The 22,666-nt window shown below is 39.0% G+C and overlaps 1 protein-coding gene and 1 long non-coding RNA gene across 9 annotated transcripts in view; one reads left to right on the forward strand and one right to left on the reverse strand.

Annotated features, from left to right (window-relative positions):
• The window catches only part of Fat3 (FAT atypical cadherin 3), a 611,059-nt gene that overhangs the window by 150,072 nt on the left and 438,321 nt on the right, over nucleotides 1-22,666 (reverse strand). Inside the window, exon 5 of one of the 8 annotated variants that reach the window (XM_074081368.1) lies at nucleotides 2,683-2,808. The exons of the other annotated variants lie outside the window; for them this stretch is intronic. Within the exon in view, the coding sequence (XP_073937469.1) occupies nucleotides 2,698-2,808 (111 nt within the window). The 3' untranslated portion in view covers nucleotides 2,683-2,697. Of the gene's footprint in view, nucleotides 1-2,682; nucleotides 2,809-22,666 lie in introns of those variants that run through there. 8 annotated transcript variants of the gene reach the window in all.
• LOC141425040 (uncharacterized) overlaps nucleotides 1-22,666 on the forward strand; it is a 203,374-nt gene that overhangs the window by 117,917 nt on the left and 62,791 nt on the right. The gene's annotated exons all lie outside the window — the stretch shown is intronic.

Below are 22,666 nucleotides of genomic sequence, written 5' to 3' on the forward strand. Positions count from 1 at the left end.
TTGACCATTTCAAATTTCTTGAGTTGTTTTTCTATTATTTTAAAATAGCCATTTTTATACTAGCTACCAGTCTAATTTTTCAACCTTAAAATGGTGCTTTGGGCAACTTACTTATTGAATTTAAGTGTTGTGGGTTAAGGGATTGATTCAGGCACCTGAAAATCTTTCCACTCTCTGAATGTCACCTATAATATTTTGAATTTTAAGTATTTTATCATTCCTTTTATCTATGGCCCAAAGGGTACACATATATACATATATATCAGTTTAAGATTTATATTTCTAACAATTAGTAATTAAAATGTCACCATCACCTATTGACATGGTTACTACAGATATTTCCCCAGCAATTTTTCATATTTATAAGGAATATATGGAAAATCTGAAATTATGGTTATTGACTATAAATTTTACTTTAATATTAGATGTATTAAGATTATAAAAGATTAAATCACATGTGACTCTCAGCTTTGAGAAGTTTGAAACCCCTTAAAATGCTACTGTAAATACAGAAAAGGAAAACCCTGAGCTAGAACATCCTAGAAATCGTCATGGCTGTGAGGTCAACAGTTCCATCCAGTGTGAGGTGCAGTCAGCTCTGTAGTTGGTTTGTTATAAATTTGATGAGATGATTTAGAGCTGTAGAAAACAGTTATTGCAATAGTTATTTAATTTGAAAATTAATACAAAACTATAGTGGTAGAAGGGCAACAGAAATGGGCCTACTCTCTGGAGTGGCTCCCTGACAAGGCTTTTGCCATTTTCCCCGTCCTGGCTCAATGGGCAGAAACCCTGAGAAGGGTTTGCTATGTTAGTGCATCAAGCCAAGGGCCTCAGCAAGAAGAGGAGCGTCTGTTTGAAGGAAAATGTAATAGCTCCTTACCAGGCTAAGTTAGTATGCTCCCAGAGACTCGCCTGATCATTTCATTAGGAAACTCAGAACTGCATCTGAAGTAACAGGTTATAGGAATGAAATGGCCAGTAAGATATCGCTTTTAAGGTGTGTGCAGAATCAGTTAAAGGAAACTTCTAACTAAAAAGGTCCCTTTTTTCTTTCTTTTTTCATCCTGTCAGATAACATGGACGTGGGTACTTTGATAATATTACCTGGGAGCTGGGCTCATAGAAAATGGATGCCCAGGTGGAAGGTCAAATGGAACACTATGTAAGTGGTTGAAGGATGAGTCTAATTCCCCAACTTAAACCCAAGCTTAAACCTGAAGGAGACTTTCAAAGTTCAAAGCAAAATTTCAGAAAACTTCTTAGGCAGTTGCTATATGGTCTTCAGTGGTATTTGTTCCAACCATGGTTTATAAGGATCACTGCTGCCTCTGTAAGTACAAATAAAGTAAGCCATTATTTCATCCTTCCACCAGGACACAGTATTTTAAAAATCACCAACTTTATTGACACATAACTTATATAATATAAAGTTCACCCATTTAAAATGTGCAATTTAAAAGTGTATAAAATTTTAATTGCTGTGGATAAAGGTCTTTGATGCTGACATAGCTAAAGTTAAGGACCAGTGGAGTTAAGAGTGGTTTCTTTGTCTGGCCCTACACACTCTGTTCTCCACTGTATGTAGCAGCCTCTTTCATAGGAACAGTTTACAGGGGGATGATGAGCTCACAGTTTTAAGAAATTGTGAGATCGTACTTGGTGACTTTTTTATTACTTGCTGCTGGATTCTGATGGATAACTTAAACAAAATTGTCGATCTTCTAAATTTCTTTTCTAACATTAGTCAGTAGAGGTTAGGGTATTTTTCTCTTTTTGACTTGTAGTCGCACAAATGCTGTGGTCTACTCCTGAGCTTTTCCTATTGGTGTGAGAAAACTTCCAGCTGGCAAATGACCAGAATCAGAACATGAGGCATAGTGTAGTTTACTCACAAATTACCCAATGTGGACTAACCACACCATAATGCTAATCCATCGTGTGTGCCCAACTCCTCTGGCTTGAAGCTCCTATTTAAAGGTGAGCACTTTAGGAACCCAAAGCAATCTTTATGCTAGGTAAGTCTATGGCCAAAGTCCTAAGTGAGATTTAAACAATGTTAGCAAATCGTTCTGTTATTCCTACATACTTCTGGTGCAATAATTAAGTCAAAGTTTAATACATGTGTTACACTATGACTATTTAACAAAGTCCTGGGTCAAATTTTCTTTATCATGACACTGGGGATAAATTGGGTAGATTTAGCTGGATTATTGTAGTAGACTGCAGAAACAGTCACCAAAATGTGCAGCTCCTCCTATCAATTGGTGGACTTTATTTTCTACCCTTTGAAGTTGGGCCGGCTAACTTAGTGACTTGCTTTGCTCAATAAAATACAGTCTAAATGACATGGGGCAGTTCCTGAACCTGATCCTCAAAGCTTCTGCTCTTGCTGTACTTGGAAACCTGAGGCCATTATAATTCCAAGCTAGAAGAGGAGAGGCCACAAGGAATGAAACTGAGATAACAGTATGCCAGCCAGACCCATGGGTGAGTCCATCTGTGTCAATAATTACACATCTTGTCAGCCCACCACAATCTCCTGAAAAAGCTCAGTAGGGTTCAAGTAAGCTAGTTCAGACAAGAACAATCTAGCCACCCACAATCCTGTGAGCTAAATCAAATAAATGGTTGTTGTTTTAAGCCACCAAGGATTGTTACGTGGCAGTAGATAACTGATGAAATTGCGTTTTATATTTATACCTTCAACTCTCCAAAACCAGCTCCCATCACAGTAGAACTCAGCACACACCTGCTGGTTGTCATGAGCGTCAAGATGCAGCACAGGTATCTCAGAAAGGACAGCCACTGTCACAGACAAGGCATGACTTTCAGAAATCCCTCAGGCAGTTATGTTTGCACTTCAATGTTACAAGTTGCACTTCAGTTGGGAGCTTACTAGGATCACTATTGTCCTTCCAAATATGTGTAAATCAAACCATTATTTCATCCCTTCACCTTTATTGCTTCCTTCGTTATTTCATTCCTTTAAAAAAAACTACAGGCCTATTGAGATATAGCACATACCATAAATTTCACCTATTCAAAGTGTGCAATTAAATTGTTCTTAGTAAATTTACAGACTGAAATCATTACCATTAATCTAATTTTAGTAAACTTCCATCATCCTAAAAGGAACACAGCTTTTCACTTCATATTTTTCTATTATTAATAGTTTGTAAGACCCTTCATCGTCCCATTTCATTTTATAATAATGTGTTTCCTGTGTCAGGCTGATTTGACCATATTACAACAGATTCTGTGTGCCTGAATCCAAAAACGGAAGCCAGAATCCTAGACAGTTGTACAGAAATCCTCAGAGGCCAGCAAACAGAGTCCAAAGGTCATTTGCATTAAAGGAGCTTATTTAGCAGATTTTGAACTTGAAGCATCAGGGTAGTTTAATAATAATTGATTTAAGATTCAAAAAATAAGCAAATTTAGATTGCTATTAATATATTTCAAATGACTATTACAGGAGATAGCAAATAATTAATTTCCAGAGGTTCTTGTATGGAATCTGGAAATGGAAATGAAGAGACTGGAATAAATGAAGATGAAGAGAAATGACAATATGTTTCAGATTTCTAAAAACATTAGGATACACTTTCACCACATTTGTATCCAGTGCGAACCTCTATGAAAATAAGTCTTTCACCAAACACATCATGGTTCATTATCTTAAGATATGTTTATCAACAAAAGAACATCTCCAACTGCATGATAAAAAGGGTAAGAAAATAGACTCATTTGATCGAAGCCAACTATACAGACCACCTTATTGTACATAGCTATTTCCTGAAGAAAAGGTTAACTAGATTACATTTTTTAAAGCATTTTAAATTATAGGTTTAAACAACAATATTACCAGGAACCTACTTTTTTCATTTTTCAGTGTATCAAGCTCTAGGTAAAAGAAGATAATCAATCCCAGAGATTCACATATATGAAAGTGCTCCTGACGATCAATCAGTAATTATTCTACAACAGTTTTTAGGCGTAAGGGTTAGTCATTATATTAATCTGTATCTATAGGTAAAAAACTCTTATTCTATCTAGAAGATATCCTCTACGTTACCTCTGGAAAGTGAATTTGTTTCAAATTCTAGATCACTATTGAGTACAAGTTCTGGACACAAGCATCATTAATTACACTTCAACAGTGTGGGAAAACCCCCAGGGGAGATGGACCCTGGAGCGTTCTACAGGAGACATGTTGAGTGACACTCCCTGGTGGAGCCCTCTACTTTTGGCTTTTCCACAGGCACCAGGCTTCCCTTAAGCAGAGAAGTCCCATGGAAAGTCCAGTCTTATTTGGAGCTTTCTCAGTGTCTCCAGAATAAGCATCCATTTATGAATTACTAATACCATAAAAATCACATATATACATAAAATACTAAACTAAAGGTAAACAGATAAGAACTGGGGGTGTTATGAGGATAATAATGAGAAAATGTAGAGTAGGTGAAGAAATTACAATTTAGCACAAGAGTTCATTCCGTAATAGATGGATAACCTCCTCATCTAATATGGGAGGAATTAGTGCCCTGAGACATCTGCTCCTGGTTTTTTCTAGGACACTGTGAATTATAAAGGACACTGTTCTGAGCAGCACTTTTAGCAAATATTCAGAGACAGTGTACATGGCTGTGTAGTTTAACAACTTCAATAAAATGCAAGGACATAATACAACAAAAAGAATTCCATGGAAAGCTGAGCAATCCAATCCATGTATATGGTGTTCTGGAGATCAGATTTGACATAGGATATAGCTCAAAGCATAAAAAAGAACCAAAGGCTCAAATTTCCCAGCCATTCCCCTGGGGTCTCCACTGACAGGAGATGTAGAGATCGTTAGAATTACCAGCAGCGCAATTGTCCTGATAGGACTGTTAAGTATCAGGGTTGGATACAGTAAAGCTGATGTTTACTTGCAGAAGTACATTCATTCACAAATATTTCCTGAGACCCTAATATATACCAAGCACTAATTTAGAAGATTGAGAATCAATGGAAAACAATATAGACTTGGTCCTACCCAAGTCTGAGCTGACATTCTGAAGAGGGTGGAGAAGGTAGGAAAAAAGAAAGAAAGAAAGAAAGAAAGAAAGAAAGAAAGATGATTTCAGGCACTAGTGCTATGAAGACACTTGTGGAAAAGGGTAATGAAGAATCCAACTCCATTCTTCTGTTTGTTTGGTGACAGTTTTTCAAGTCCCACAACATTGTCTTCTCTGTCTGCCCCACATGTGGCCATGCCATTCTCAGCCACTGCATAACCCCAAGTCAGTTGTCTTTTTCAACTTTCTGAAGGCATTTTAAACCCAGCTTGGGAGTCAGGAAAGCTCAGACGCAAGTAACAAATCTTTTCTTTTGCTCTTGGTGGGATGTGTCATAACAAGAATAAGTGTTTGGATGGAGGACTCTTCTCACTTCTAAGGAGTGACCACACCATGACAACAGGCCAGTGTCTCAGGATGGTAAGTACAACAGCAGCAGAAGCAAGATTTCTTGGGGTTGTGTCTCAGAAATTGAGCAGTGTCACTTCTACAATATGCTGTTGATCACAGCAGTTATCAAGCCAAACCAGACACAAAATATATGGAAATAGTCTCCACATCTTGACAGGAAGAGCTGCAAAAATTTGTGGCCATTTTCACCATCCGCAATGACTACCTAGCTGAAACTAGTTTGGCACCATTCTCTTTAATATTTCATTCTGTTTTATTTAACTGTTCCCTGATAAGGGGCTTTTGTACTGTTCAAGAGTTGGGGGTGGCGTCCAAATGGGCCATGTCTTATTCATCATATATCCTCATCAATGCTGAGCACAGAACCTGCATATCTCTCTGAGGTTTTCAAGGAATGGTTGTAGAAGTGAACTAGAATCAATTTTAACTTAAAAACAATGAAATAGCTAAATTTCAGGAGTAAGAGGAAAGAAAGAGGTCTGCCAGAAAACATTTTGAAAAAAATCCTCTCTATCTAAGTTCATACATCATCTCATACAACGTTCACAGTTTTCAGCCATTTCAAACACAGCAGTATCAAATGACGTCTCTTGTCAGGTGGATGACAAAGACATTCCAGATAACTCTGACATTCTAATAACATAATTAGCTTCCTGATCTGTAGGAGGGTGAGTCAGGATGAGCCTCCTGACAGATGTGTGAGATAGGATAAAACCACTCACCTCTGAAAAAGAAGTGTACCCACCCATTACCCTGTGGCAGCACTTTCCCTAAAGAACGGAATGAGATTTGCCCATTGGAAGATAAACAGGTCTTTTTGATAATGGATATCCCTACCTTTCCTTAAAATGCCCATTTCCTTTTGTTTTTATTTTGCAAAATACTTATTGAATATGCCAGAATTGTGCTAAGTATTAGGGACAATGAAACATGGTTTTTTGTTTGTTTTGCCTCAAAGAATTAGAGAACTAACAGAGGTTGACATGTTGCTATATGCAAGACATTCTGTTCTATGTACATATGCTCCTGCACAGCACTTAAAACAATCATTAAGTTGTCATTATCCATATTTACAACTGGAGACATTGAAATTATCATGGAATAAGAATTTTCTTTAGATCACTCAGGGAATGGAAGAATCTTTATTCAAACTCTGGTGTGCCTAAATCTACAATCAGCCTCTTTCAACCAATAGTTCAAAGTCAGCCTGCTGTGACAATGGGTTCCTTGCCCCTATGCAAATGTCCCATCAGCTGCTATTCTCTGCATAATAGCAATTCAGCTGAGATGATGTGTTCATCAGACAAAGTGAGTCAATGACTGACTCCCTGGTGTCAAACCCCAAGTAAACATGTTACAAAGAAAATGATACTGCATGGGCTTAGGTTAAACTGAACTGTCCTAGAAACAATGCAGTTAGACAGCATGATCACAATATGCAAGGTCAAGAAATTCATGGACATGGGTGAGACTAAGATACATGTAAATTTATAATAAAAAAGAATGAAAAATGATCTTTCTAGTTTTCCAGAATATTCGTACACAAGGCTTCTTTTCTGCACTGGAAGCTCAAACCCCAAGAGAAGAGAAGACCAATCCTGAGGTCGTATATCCGGGCAAATCAGGAGCTGATTATGCAGCATGCAGCAGACAGGATAAGCACATCACTTCACTTAAAGAGAAGAAATGCAAATGAAGCTGACCAGCCTTATGATGTCAATGCAGGTACCTACTGAATACCAGCGTTGACCTCTCTGGGTCATACCTGCCCTTGTTGATCCTACGTAGTCACAGAGTTTGGTCATCCATCACCTTATGTCCTCCACCTGTGGCTGTGTAGTAAAACTCTTACAACTAGACCTGCCTCCTCTTAACTGGTGGTCTGACACCAGGCTCACTGCAACTCCAAAGCTCCCTTTCACCAGATTGTTTCCTTGCACATGATCTCATCATGGCTAGATTTTGCTCCAAACCTATCCATGGCTCTGATTTCTTATGGAGCAAACTGAAACTATCTCAGTGTCACTCCTCCTCTGCTCTCCAGTTCCTGTGTGTTCTCTTCTTTGACATTGCTCCTGTTCTTTTCCCAGGTCCACGTCTTTTCTCCTTCCCAATCGGTCCAGTCCTGAACCTCACAGGACACCATGTTGCTTCTCACGTTCAGGCATGTAGTTGTGCTATGTTCTGTCCTTATGGTTAATTAACACTTCACTTGTGTTATTCTTGTATCCTCAACTATCCTAGGAGACCCTGAGTGTGAGTATCATGTTTTATGTGGTGGGATTATTCACGTGTGTGTGCATATGTGTGCATTTGTGTGTGCCTGTAGTTATTTATCAGCCATAAGCTGTTAACAAAATCTCACACAAAATATTTCTGTACTCTCATGAATGATTATTTATGTAGATTTAATAGCTAATTCATTTTACTGCATTTTTGGATAAATTAGATTTTTAAAAAGTAGGCTAGTTGCCCTATATTCCCAAATACGATATAAGGAAAAGTTAAGTCCCCTGATTTTAGTGTGGGAAGTAAAGTTTCTCTGATTTTTAATGAATTCTTGGACAACCCCATGGCCTTGCTCCAAAAGTGTCCTGCTGGAGTGGAGGATTACCATACATGGGTCATTACACGTCCAAGCTTTAAGCCTCAGAATGAGCATTAAATTAAAATTCCCTGTACCTAGTAGGCAGAACATTGTGACACTCAAAAGATGTGAAAGTGCTAAATGAATTCTGAGCAATAATATTATCAGCACTGCACATTTATTGAGTTCAACAGGGTGCTAAGTACTGTACAGACAGAGAATACAAGCAGTCTACACAGAGAAAGCAACAGCAAGTCTAATAGAGATCTCCCATTCATCGGCTTTAGGAACTGACACCATAACTAGACGCATTAGCAACAGTCTCTTTTCAGAAGTATCCTCTAGGTTCTCTGTGTCTTTGTTTGATCTGAAAGTGGCCGATTTTCTACAGTTACCATGTATGAATGTGGCCAAGTCTCCCAATTTCAAAATTACCATAAGAATGTTGCAGGCATTAAACTGAAGAACATCCCCTTGTAACTGAAAATTGCAGATGGCGTCTTCTGGGAAATCTCAAATAAATCAGTTGTAAAATATGATATATATTTATGTTTTTTATTCAGCTAGGAGAACTATGAATTTTCAAAATTAATACTATTGGTCTTTGTAGCTAGCCTTCAATTTTTGGAAAAAATGTATACATTTGAATCCCCAAAGAATTTAAACCATTTAGTCTTGAAGTGCAACTGTTTAAAGCATGAAGCAAATTTCCAATTTTTAAACAAATCTAGGCACAACAATGAAAAAAAGTTAAAGTACAGTGTATCTGATATGTTTGTGTAAGGACCAATATGCACGTGGATGAGCACAAAGAAACTTGCATATATGGTAATGAATTGAGTTTCAGATTCCTGACTTTCTTTATTTAAATGCCAGCCCATCACAGGTTAAAAAAAAAAATTAAGCACTTTAGAGAAAATGGGTTATAAACTGTCATTGTTGAGTTTAGTGTTCTGACAACTTTGAAAGTAACTACAATGTAATCTCCCAAGTTGGTAGCTAAAATAATGGAATGTCTGGATGACGCTGAAATGTATGACAATCAAACAGAGAACAGAAAAGCATTGGGAACGATGCTTTTCCTTTTGCTTTAATTCTTTGTGGTTTTGAACTCTTTCTAAGTCTTGGTTGTGGCAGTCAAGGGCAGCTCCATTCTCAAAGACTCACCAATTGTTCCTAAGATCTCAAATCCATCTCTAGGCCTCCTTATCAATCCCAGCAGCTGTACTTACCCCCGGCTTGTCTTTTCTTCTGCTGTGTCACACCTTATGCCTGAAACCTGTGTGAAGAGGTAGGCAGTGTGCAAGGTCTGATGTAAATGGGTCACAGTGGCAATTTCAACCTCGAACGCTGGCACTGGCCTTTGGAAATGTTGGTATCTCAAGGTAACACCATTTATTAAACAACTCCAGAGCAATGCGTTCTGTCCTTCTGGGGGCAAGTGACTTATCATGGATGACATATAAAGCTGAACTGCCAGAGGTCCAGCTACATTTATCTGGCCAACTAGCAATCTCATAGCTGGCACTCCTTTCTCCAGTTTCTGAACTGGCCTTCTCAGTTGCCAGGTATCTGAAATTTTATATTTATGTCTTCAGAAATATGTGGCACAGGACTAAATAGTTAAAGCTCTTCCCAGAGAAGAACTAATCACAAAGTTGTTTCATTAGTTTTCTCCTTCCTCTGCTTAAACACAGTGAAGTGGAGCAGGATGGAATACTTTTCAATTCAATTCATCCAATACTTACTTAATGTCTAATAAGTTTAAACTCAATACCAGGAAGGAAACAAAAATAGTCTTTAAGGACCTTGTTGTAATCTATGGTTTCACAACAGACCCAGAATCATAAATTATATATTTCTTTACTTTTTTACCCTCATAAAGGGCTACTTCATAGAAACGTATATTTTTCTTGCCCTCTCTCACTGAAAACCGCATCTCCATGCTGTATGAACTTGAAGCTTCCTTGAGGTCACAAAGCATCCCTTGGCACGTACACTGGAGGCTTCCAGAGCCTGTTTCAGGCAACAGCTCGAGTTGGCACTTTGGGAACTGTTTGAGGGGCTGCTCTTCTTCCCACTCGTCTGTTTGCATCATCTCATGGGATTTTCTCTTAAACACAGGAAGCCATTTGTGCCCCTCAAAGGCATGTCAAGCCTCGGCTACAGTTCAGATCCTTTCTTCCTCCACTAGTTTGTCACCACTAGAGCATGCAGGCAGCTATGCCAAGTGTGAATGTTACTTGCATGCCCACATTTGGAAATGTTTACCCAGATCTTTAATTTTAGATTTAAATAGTCCATCATCCAAAATAGATGGTTGTTAAAGTTATATCGAATTCTGAAATTCTGTAGTTTCATAGGATTTATTTGTACCTTTGCTAAAATATACTTACACTATATCATTTTGCCTTCAGTGAGAAAATGTTATAAGGAAGAATATTAATGTACACTGGATGAGAGGGAAGGTGTTTATATTTGGGTAAACTGCTCAGATGTTTAAAGCTACATATTTGGGTATCTGATATAATTTTCTCAATAGCATGAGCTAATATCCAGTAGTCTTTTTTTCTAAATGCTTTAGAAATAGTTATGTAAAAATGTTCTTATGTATATCTTTTTTCCTTCAGTAACTGAATGCTGTAAGGTAGGGTAGTATATAACACTGCTCCAGGGAAGGTTTTCTGCTCACATTTGTGTGAAGTCTGGACAAGTGACAGACATGATGTGCTAAATTACATTAGATTAAGTCCAGGGTCTTTCTTTGAACTGATCCACAGGCAGAAGGGAGAAAAAATAAAAGCACTAACCTGACATTGTAGAAATACAAATAGAGTGTCTGGGGATGCAGAGCTGGGCTATAACCATGCAGTCCTCTAGAAAAAGTGATGGATGGAACCTTACTTAAGGTCATTATAAACCCTACCATAGACTGCTGTTTAATGAGAGCCCATGGGAAAAAAACCATATTGACTGTAAATTTATTAATATAAAAATATCCACAATAAATTGATAAATGAAAAAAATCATAAAATAATATGTATGCTATTATTATAATCCTCTGAAAATTTTATGCAGGATTATAAGCAATCCTGTGCATAAGGAGATAAAATGCAAAAAAGATCATATATCAAAATGTAAGAAGTGACCATCATTGGTTGGGAAAGTTATGGATGTTACTAAATTTGTTTATCTTTATGTCTTTTTCTCTCCGTCTCTGTCTGCCTCTTTTTTTTTTTACAATAGATATTTATTACATATTATATATTTCTTATACACTGTAGTTATATGTTTCTAATTTCTCTATGATTAGTAATAATTGCATTCCTTGAAATCTTACCATAGGCACCATGAAATTTCTAAAAGAAGAGTTTTGGATCGACTCTAATTTTCTCCCTTTCACTGAGGCTTTAAAGCATCAGAAATTGAGTTCACTCTTCCTTAAATGTTGACGTCCTTGTGGAGTGACATGAACTTGTAAATGATTTGCTCCTGGAAGCATCATTTTTGAAGATGGAAAATGGCTTTGTGTATGTATTGAAGCACACATCATGGGTCTATCATGGCCTTGCATGGGGAGATTTGTAATTCTTCATCCACACTCTGGCTACTGTTGATAGAGACAGAACAACATCTTCTGTTGTAAAAACACTGAACTAGAAAAACTTGTCATGTTCTTTCTTGAAACCAAATGACAGAAATTCCTGCATGCCAGAAAAGTCTGTCTGGGGCTGTTATCTCTGCTGTAACAAGGCTAGCATGTGGCTTTGAATTTAATACAGTCTTTCTGGCTTTTACCTAAACAGAGAAGGTCCTTAGGTCTTCAGATGGTAATCATGGAACATGTAAAAGTGAGATACCATTAAACTTATTCTCAGTGACAAGGAGGCTATCCTAGCGGATGAAGAAAAAATTCAGCCATTTGGTATCCTAGTGGGTCGAAAGTTGATTTCGTGATATTCAGTTTAAAAACCACACAAAAAGGAATGATGTCCCTCTCTATTTATAGAAAATCAGGAGACATTCTAGGTTGGTCAGAAGCCCTCTGCTCTGTAGGTTCTGGTTGCCCAGTCTAAAGTGCTAATGTCTTTTTAAAGCTTCTTAAAGGACTACTGATGAGACATCATACATTAAAAAAATTGAGCTTTTTCTATTTTATTTGAAAGCACTCACCCAAAAGTGGATTCCTTCTCACTAAAGTATTAGACAGCGCTTAGCCCACGTATAATTTTGATTTTTCAGCATCTTGGAGTATATAGTGGTATGCCAGGAATTATAACAGGGAACCTCATGGAAAATGTAAGATGTTCCTTCTTAATTGTATATTTATCACCTGGTGAGGATGATAGACAGGTAGGTAAGTGTGACTCAGGAACTGCTTTTAGGCTCCAAACACGAGCTAGGTTGACTGTACAGACTAAGATGCAATTGGAAGAAGTCCTTCCCCATTTTGCTTATCAGCTGGCACTCCAGGCCCCTGTGACCCTCTGGCCCAGACCTTTCCCAACTTGCTCTGCCTTCTTTCCATGGATCCCCAGGTAGGACAGACATCTGCATGCTGCATGGATTATCTGGCTATGGATTACCTGGAGCCCTAAATCTTCTGTCAGTCAATAGTCATTGAGTTCCTGTCATGTCCTTGGTACTATTCTATGACCTCACAGCACGAAGACGTGTACTCTTTAGCTCTAGCCCCCTCTTACTGGTGACCTCTGAAGTAGGGCCAGGAAAGGACAGAATGGAAAGTCTTCACAGAGCTTATTCACAGGTATCCTGCAGTTGGCTAGCAGAGCTGAGAATGACCTCAAGGGGAGGTGGCACTGGAACCTATTAAGGGCAATGATCTTTAAGTAATGGCATCCATTGTTGGATATTAACCATGCTGTTTTACTGCTGGAACACCCACATCCAGTTTGTTATTTCACACAGTTGAGGTTTTGATGTCTAAATAAAACAAACAAAAAATTCCCTGTAGACATTGAATATTAAACACATTTTCTACACTAATAAATAACAATTTTAGGCCTGAAGGGGTTATGATTCTGGGAGAAGCTCAAGGGTTCGTAGCAAGAATGGATAAACCTAGACATGTCTGTCCTGAGGAAATTAGCTCTCTGTCCCTTCCTGGTCTCAAGATTAATTTACTGAGTCCCTGGATTCTCAGGAATGCTAGCACTCTGTCATTTGAGGTTGGACGCTTTAGGCTCCAGCTCAGATTCTGGCTCAGAAAGGCAACAGGAAGCAGCCTCTTCAGAGCCACTCCAGGCCCTGGTTGGCTCATTAGCCTATCCTAGGAGAATGAGCTGCTCCAACTGGCATGGTTACTGTCCACGTCCGGATGTGGGCAGACATGATCAGTAGCTGGTCAGCCTCTGAAACTTTGGGCTCCTCTTCAGAAAAGGGGGGGAAAAATTGATATTCTTTTGAGTACATACCACGCTCCAGAAACTTCTCTGGACACATTCCAGATACTATCTTATTAAACTACCTTGAGCATATTTAAAAAGTATGAGCCAAATATCAACCCAATGCGTAATATGACTCCCCAAAGGCTTTAAATTCTGATGTAAGAAGATTGTTCAGGAATAACAAGGTAAAAATTTATGCTTCTATTCATAATAGCTAACACATATTAAGCAGTTAATATGTGTATCATACATGTAACATGCCAATCCTAATAAAATCCTATAGAGGAGAATTTATTGCTGTCTCAATTTTATAGGTGAGGCCTACATTAAATACTGTGGCTCAGGTTCACACAGCCAGTGACAATATATGTCAAGATTAGTTCGATATAAACTTTGAAGGACTGCTACAATTAGGACATTATTTTATAAAAGATGCTGTATTTTTCAGAAAGTTGGATTCAGTAGTCATGTAAAATATAAACAGTGTTGCACTCAAATTTGTTGCAGGTTTCCTTAATTTTGGAGGGACTGAGGTCATTTGCCTTGACTCTCACATGTAAGACTCTCCTGACTTATTTTTCCTTCAGTGTTCTGTGTCCTAGAATAGACAAACACCTCAGCATTTCACTAAACCACTTTTGCTACAAATTGATTTGCTACAAAAACAAGTCACTTGAAAGGTCCCTTAAACAACAGCTCATCTGAACGAAGCTCTGTGTTGCAGCCAGGAAGCAAGCCAGAGTAGATTTCCCTATTCTTAACACAAGCATTTGAATTGACAGTCATGTCCTAAACATGCTGCCATGACATCTTTTTTATTTTTCCCACAGTCAGACTTGAAGTGTTCAGCTGGGTCATCCGCATTTGGTGTCAGGCATGGGCTTTGGTGGTTTCTGAAGGGCCCAAGTGAAATTAGTCTGGACAGATCACTCTGTGGCTAGGAGAGTGTGCAGCACAAAATAAACTAGGAAAGCAACACAAGAGAAGAGAGGGAAGAGACGAAGGAAGCCAAGGACAGAGGGTCAATTTACCATGATTGCGCTATGGCAGAGAAGCCAGGCTGGGCTGTTGGGATGCGTGATTGGCGAGTGGGAATTCTTATAGTTGTTCAGAACCATGAGGGAGATCTGCACCTCTTCTCTGAGAAAGATAAGCCATTTGGGGTAACAGGTGCCCCCTCCTCTTCCTCATCCCAGGATCCTAACCAATACTTGGGGGATGTCACAGCTGCTTGCCTGAATGACTTAAAGAAAGCAATCACAAAGCACCACACACTCGGAGACCATTCACAAGTGAAAACAAAGTGGAGCCCTAGCTCCAGCAGCCTATATGCACAGCTCAGCAAGCTGTGATCTGCCTGAAGCAATTATCTACTTGCACAGCTCTGGGAACAAGGTGCTCAGACACAGCACTTTTCATTTCCAGGCTGAACCACAGTGTGGAAGGACCTCCCAGTCCAAATGAAAGGGGTCAGCTCCTGTTGTTCCATTAATTAGTGTTCAGATTTAAGGGGAAATAAAACAAATGCAGCCTCTCATGAAGAGATAAATTGAAGGTGGTTGTACATGGAATAAAAGGTTTAGTCCAGACAACTGTCCTCATGTAGGTGTTTGCCTACCGAATCTTAACATGGAGGCTAACCAGGGGGACAAACAGGCAAAGTTAACCAGTAAGGAGCCACTGCCACAGAAAACAGAGCAGACAGGACACCCATGAAACTTTATGAAATGCAACGCCCCGCCCCCTCTGTAAAAATCTTCCCTTCCTGGGCTGGGATAGAAGATGGAGTATGAAGACGGTGCTCAGCTGAATTACTTCATTGTGAGAGGATTACAAATTACGAGGCAGATAGAAAAGCAATCTTCCTATCAAATGTTGCAAAACAGGGACTTGTTCACTTACAATGTTTAAAAAATGGACAATCAACATTTGATTTAGGGAGATTTGGCATGGTAATCTGGTTTCATTTTGCTTTCTTGTGTTTTAAATGAGACTTCTAGTGACAGGGGGCTGGTCTGCCCCATGCTTGCCACCAGCTGAGCCTCTTTAGAAGGGCAGGGCAGTCCCTCCACACCCTCCCCTCCCTGCTACCTGCACCTGCACGTGGTCTGCTCCCGGGAATTACTCGCCCAGTTCTGTGAGCATCTTGCACCCTGCTTTGAATGTACGTACTCTGATCATTAGTATTTGCTTTGCAAAGTTTGTTTGCATGGGTCTGATTCAGTATTTACTCTTCGGTTGACTGGGAAATTAAGTACATCTGCAATTCACTCTGCTGACTTCTCAAAAAGGATTGCGTTTTTCTTTTTTGTTGGCACTGGGATTTGAACTTAGGGTCTCATGCTTGCTGGGCAGGTGCTTTAAAACTTGAACTACTCTCCCAGCCCTTTTGCTTTAGTTATTTTTCACAGAGGGCTTCACTCTTTTTCCCAGTGGGGTCCTCAGACCACAATCTTCCTACCTCTGCCTCTCTACTAGATAGGACCACAGGCATGCCACCCATGTCCAGCTCATTTATGAGATGGGGTCTCGCTACCAGTCTGGCCTCAGACCACTACCTCTATCTCCAAACTAACTGGGATTACAAGTGTGTACCACCATGCTCATCCCATTTTTAATATTCACTTAATAGCATTTTTACCTTGACTTGGAATGTCAAAAGCTACCCCTGACTGGCCTAGTGATACCTTTTGGGGGCATTGAGACTTAATAATGACATTGGTTTAGGAAAATCTACTGCTGGGGAGGGCTTTGATCTTGGGCAAGAATAATTTCTGCAGGGAAAGGCCACAATTTCTAGAAAGGTAGGCTGGAACTGCTCGCTGAGAAGAGTGGGTGAGGGATGCCCTTGAGAAGGGATAGTCTTGAGGATAGGAAAGAACTAGGACCCAACATGTGCTATGAGAGCCTTACGTGGCTAATTTTAACTTGGGAGTGGATACTTCTCCCTTGGTGTCTGTAGCTCTGAGCATGGGAATCATTGCTTTCTCTGGAATCTTTACTCTCCTGCCCAGTCTCAGCTTCGTACATTTTATTCACATAGCCTAGGTGGTCCTGTGAGGAGGGGCATGGATGGGTCAGCAAAGTCTGGTTGGTTGCCCAAGTGCCTTAAAGTGCAGAAATTTATTTCTTACAGTTCTGGAGCCTAATAGTCTAGGATCAAGGTGTGGATGAGTTTGGTTTCTTGTGAGGCCTCTCACCTTGTCTGGTAGAGGGCTGTCTTTTCCCTGAGCCTGCATGTGATCTTATCTCTGCACATGTCTATGTCTAATTTTCCTGTTTTAAGGACATCAGTCATATTGGATTAAGGCCCACCTAATGACCTCATTGTAATTTAATGATCTCTTTTAAGACCCTATCTCCAAATACATCATAGTCTGAGGTACTAAAGGGCAGGACCTCAACACAGGATTTGGGGAGACACGGTTCTGCCCATAGCACCTTCTCTGCAGTCACTCTCTGCTGGAGTCTGAGTTAGCACCTGTAATGTGGGTACAGCACCCTTTCAAGTGACTGTGTCCTGGAGTTAGGCAGTGCCCAGCAGCACAGCAAGCCCTTTTCAGAGCTAAGGGAGGCAGTGAAGGGCAGGGGAGCAGCTGAGGTGTGGTGGGCAAAAAACCAAAGAATACAAGAGAAACCTCCTATTTCAGACAATTCTTGAGAGCGTGGACTGACCTGAAACTTGAGTTAATCCACAATTACAAATTGAGAGCAGGATTGCCACATTCAATGTGTTGATGGACATTTAGGACTAATACCTGTTTTAAAACGAGAAGAAGACCTACACCAGACACTACTAGGAATTTCTTGTCATTTGGTTCTCTCTCCTCTTTTCCAGGACTGTGTCTGGATCTATATAATGGGAGAGAAGCTTTACTCTTTATGAATGGAAAATAGCCCTTTGATGCCAAGATAGCAACTAACCAACGTAACTCCCTCCATGGCCCACATTTAGTACTCTAGTAGACCTCAATGTGAATGTCAAAGAAAAAAATCACCTAGCAGGAAAAACAGAGTAACTTCAGTAAGAGAGCAATGGGCCTGGCCCAAAGCCAGGCCTGGAAAAGGCACTTGATGCAGCTTTTGAGAAGGGAAGAACAAACAAAGTGGAATTCCATTCACTTTGTTGAGGTTGATACAATAAGAATGTGAAAAATAAGGCTCAAAAAGGGGTGGTTGTGGAAATAGAGAATGGAAGGGAGGTCAGCAGCCATATCCCAAGGCACTTATTGGGCATAAATGTGCCTGGTGTTCTCTCCAGCTCCCTTTTTTTTTTTTGAAGCCTAGTGATACATGCAGAGAATTTTAGTGTGGCCAAAGGAGGAGCCTACTAACACAAACTTCCATTGCTCTTGTAGTTAAATTGTGAAAATATAGACTGCTTAACCAGTTGCAGTAGGACTGAAATTCTCCACCAGAAATCATTTCAAAAGCAGATACTTACCAAAGCATAAAGCAGCTAAGGAGGTGCATTTACTGAATAAATGAATTTGCATTCTAAAGCAAGAGGAAATGTTAGAAAACTCACTGGAGAGCAGTGTATTTCCTTCAGAAAATAAAACTATGAAAAGGGAAGAGCTTTCAAACAGGAGATAAAAACAGTCACATGAGTTGCATCTTATAGAGGATGATAGATGAGTTTGTTAAAAGGACACATTAAATAATATACATGCCTATAAATTTAGTGTATTCCTCTGTAATTTTTTTATATTTATAGCAATTTCACTATAAGAATCTCACCACATTCTCTGGATTACTTTAAGTTATACGCAGATACACACACACACACACATATGTAGGATAATTTCTCATCCTGTCTTATACTGGGTACTGGGCCTTGCCATCTCTTTGATTTGCAAATAAAATTCTCTGTTCTCTGTGAGAGACTTTTGTCAGAACCATCCTGCTCTGAACAGAGAATCATTTCAAGATCAAAAGAGAAACAAAGTAATACCCTTTCAGCAAGCAAGATAAAGATTCACACATAATTAAGCCAGGACTATAGGGTTATTTAAGTAGATATATCTTTTAAGAATAATTAAACTGCTATAAGCTATTCAAACTACTGGAACCAGCACAGAACAAGAAAGAGAATGGAAGCCTTCACACTATGTATATTGAGAGTCCATTTCTCAGATGCTAAATTAGCTTCTCTGAACACAGAGGCCAGTAAGCCCCACCATGCTGAACCCAGCCCCACTGTTCATAGAATAGCACTTCCTGAACAGGTAGCAGCTGGGCACTTTTCAGGTATCATTTCATCTAACCTTTATAGTAGTTCCAAGGTAAGAAGAATTGTTACGCCAGTTTACAAGAGAAGATGAGAGAGGTTCAGCTAACTTGAGTTCTGTGAGCACATCAAAATATAATCTCAAGCATGCCTGAATATAACATTCAAGTTTCCCAACACCATCTTTATAAATCAACTTTCATGCCTATGGGGAGCTTAAACATCCCATAGGTGAGAAAGCAATCTATGCAAGTGATCATATTATAATAAAGAACATTTATCCCTGTTTCATGGGGTCTTCTCTGTTAGTGAAGTAATCAGGCTAAAGGCACAACCACTGAGCTAAAATGTTAATCCTTTATTTAGTTTATGTGTCCATTATCATCTCTCTGCACCTACATACTAGACTCAACTTTCTACTCTCTACAATATAGGACTTTGAGTAAGTGAGCTAAAAGCTCTTAGGTATTTTGCATTTTATGGTTGGCGAGAAGATCCCAGTAATACTTTCACATATCAGACTTCCAAACCAGACAAGAGTTTGCACTTCAAATTCAAGCTGGGATCGTGAATCTGTGTACAGTTTCTTGCTGCTCTTTTTGCTCTAGATTCTGGTCATGACACCCCTCCTATGGTAGCCACAAATTTAAGATGATTGTTCTACAGACTCACAAGCCATTATGTCCTATTTGCTGTAAATCTAAATATCTTAAACCAGTGTATGGACATATTGCCAGCAGTGGACAATGAGAGTGCCTTCTATCATGGTGATAGCAACATACAATAAACCATTAATGTCCTCCTGGTTACCCTTCTGGATGTGTACCTGCAGGTCAGCTTCTAAATGGGTCCTTTCAAGAAGAGTCAATTTTATTTTATTGGAAAGAAGAAATATGAAATTGAGCCAGGAGGTTAATCTGAGGATAAGAGGAGAATAAGGTTATCTTGGCAAGTAGAGACTCTCCAGGAGGTTAATTACCCACCCCAACCCTCACAACTAACAAAGTATCAGCAGTTACAAAACTTGTGCACAATAGAGAATGCTATTCTTTACTCTCAGAAATATTATTTTATTACTCACTTTCAGGGCTAACTTAACCAAAATTCCTTCCATAATCCATTTGGAAATAGAGAAATGAATGTGTTGAGACTCTCACAACAATATTATGTAGAACAAAGTCAACATTGCCAAGAAACATATGATTTAAAGAGTGACAGCAAGAGAGTGAGTGAGTGAGAGAGAAAGATTCAGAGAGAGAAACTGAGAAAGAAAGAGACAGTCTGAGATTCAGCTGAGTTTTGAAAGTCTTAGTGTAGCAGGGAGGAAGATCAGAAGAGAAACGACAGGCTATGTTCTGATAATGTGGCAGGGGGAAGGGATGGCAAAGCAGAGAGATAAAACTTAAAAAATTAAAACATGAAGAAGGTTACATAGCACTGGGGGAACAAATATCTAATAAAGTCACACACAGCCATATGTGGGTTGAACTTTGCTTTTTGCTTCTGTATCCTGCTTTATGTAAAGTAAGCCTCCTTTGTCCTTGGGGCTCAGCCTTCGGACACGAGTCCGTTGAGTCTGTGCTGGCACAATAAAACATTGCTTCCTCCTAAACTGCCTCAGTGTCTCGTATCTCAGCTTGAGATTCCCACAACATTTCTTGGGGGATTATCCAGAATCTCAGAGATGGTCATTTGTCACCTCCCTTGTCACCAGGGTGCATCACCCTGACCATGGGGAGAAGATCCCACCAGGTGCCAATGGACAGTTGGATACAGAGGAGGAACTCATCATCCCAGCGAGTTGGGGCAAAGGCCTTGGATGCACAACAAATCCTCTGGTGAGGCACAGGAACCAATGAGGGGAGGGAAGCACTGCTTGTCAGACTGGTAAGAAACTGGGTTCAAATTCAGGCCTGTCTCAGGAGGCAGAAGGGGAGACTGATCACCTCCCAGAGACCACTAGTAACCACCTTTTGGGGTGAAGCCATGTCTCTCAGGTTCAGGAAGCAGGGCAAAAATGTGTAAGACACCTCTGAGAGTTAATGGGGAGTTGAACTTTACCCAGGAAATAGCCGTAACTGAGGTTAAGGGATGGATAACAAAAAATTCAGTTCCAGAGAGGGAGGCTCACAAGAGAACAGATTCATCATCCACCACTCCACCGGATAGACCTCCGAGTATAATTTAAAAGTTTTTCCTTTTTCTGAGGGTGTACTCTAATTGTGTGTGTGTGTCTATGTGAATTTGTTTAAAGCACTGGGCAAAATTTAATTTACTCCTGAAATTCCAGCTCATCTTATGCATGCAAAAGTTGACAGTTTTTCCTGGCATGTTTAATTTATAAAACTTTTACCTGTGTGTGTGTGTGTGTGTGTGTGTGTGTGTGTGTGTGTATGCATCTTCAAAATGGTTCTTAAACTGTTGTTATAAGGTTAATGTGATATTCAAGGTAAAAAAGGGGTATTTGTTTTACAAACTGCTTAATCTTTTTACATATAAATATGTAAATATGTAAACATCTTGAGGATTATTCTTATTATAAAGTAAATATTAAAAAATTATTACTCTGTTCTACTGCTACTTTTAAGAAAACAGGGTTTCAAACTTATTTCAATCAGGTCTCACTAGGATGCAGGCATTCAGGGGTTAACACCTTGGCTTAAACCAGAGGAGAAAAAAAAAAAAAGGAGGCAGAGCAGGGCACAGCCTGCAACAGGAATCTTAAAATTTGGGTGGTTAAAAATGACCTTAGCCTGTTTCATTCTGTCATAGATAAAATCTGGGATTTAATTCTCTCTTATAATACATGGGTCTATTAACAAATGGGCTTTCTATAAATTGTTTTTATACAAAAAATAATTTTAAGGTTGCTTTTTTTCTGGTTTTTTTTCATACAAATGTAAGACTCTAAGTTAAACGGTTTTATAAGTTATTTTCAACAAGTAACATATATATATATGATATTAAGGATATGGTTTTTAAAAATAAAAGGTTAAAAAATACTTTTAAATTAAAAAAAGGATAAAGACAAGCTCCCCTAGGGGTTACAAAATAAGTCATCATAAGGGTACAGAGTAAGTTGTCATAAAAAGATGGAGCTTATAAATGCTTATGTAAGTGATTGAGTTGACTAAAATCAAGTTACATTAAAGGTTTTGTAAGGTCAAAATTTAATGTACTGATGTTAAACTAAAACTTAGTTCTCTAAGCACATAACAACAAGACTATCTTAAAAATATATTGTTCTTAATAGCATTTACAAAAGCTGTCTTAAAAAAAGATTTTAGTTTTGTCAAGACAACTGTCAGAAATTTTTGGTGCTACAGGTTAATCCACAAATTTATCAAAACAAGAGTTTATTAAAACACAGAGAGGCAAGAGGCATCTGAACACAGAAAGTACTGCTACACTGATATGAGGATTGAGACAAATTTATTTATGTAAAGCAAAGTAAAAAAAAAAAAAAGCAAAGCCAAAGTACACCCTTCAGATAAGACAAAAAAGAAACTAAAAAAAAAAAAAAAAGCACTACACTGGAGGTCAAGACCTCCAGTTTTATTAGAGTCAACAGAGTGGAGATGTTAGTCCTACTCTTTCCACATGTCAGGCAGAGGGAATTTTTGGCCTGGGATGGACAGATTGGGCCTGTTATTTGTTGATATCTATTAATGTCAACAATCTGGGATGTGATTCCTTATCAACATCTGAGCCATGATTCTTGGCCATTAAGTTTCCTAACTCCACATTTAGTCCCCATAAATATTTACCTATATTCTCCGGTGATCTTTGTCAGGGTTTTTTAACTACTAAGGTAACCGAGTCATGTTCACTTATGAGTTGGTTTATGTTGGGGTTAACAATGAGGGCAGCCATGTTAGGACTAGATCCCCTCCTCCCCTTGCAAATGGATTACTAGAAACTCCCCACTCAACCCCAAAGACTGACAAAGAGGCAATCGTTAACCTTTATC

The sequence above is a fragment of the Castor canadensis genome, chromosome 1 (genome assembly GCF_047511655.1).
Source record: "Castor canadensis chromosome 1, mCasCan1.hap1v2, whole genome shotgun sequence".
Lineage (NCBI taxonomy): Eukaryota > Metazoa > Chordata > Mammalia > Rodentia > Castoridae > Castor > Castor canadensis.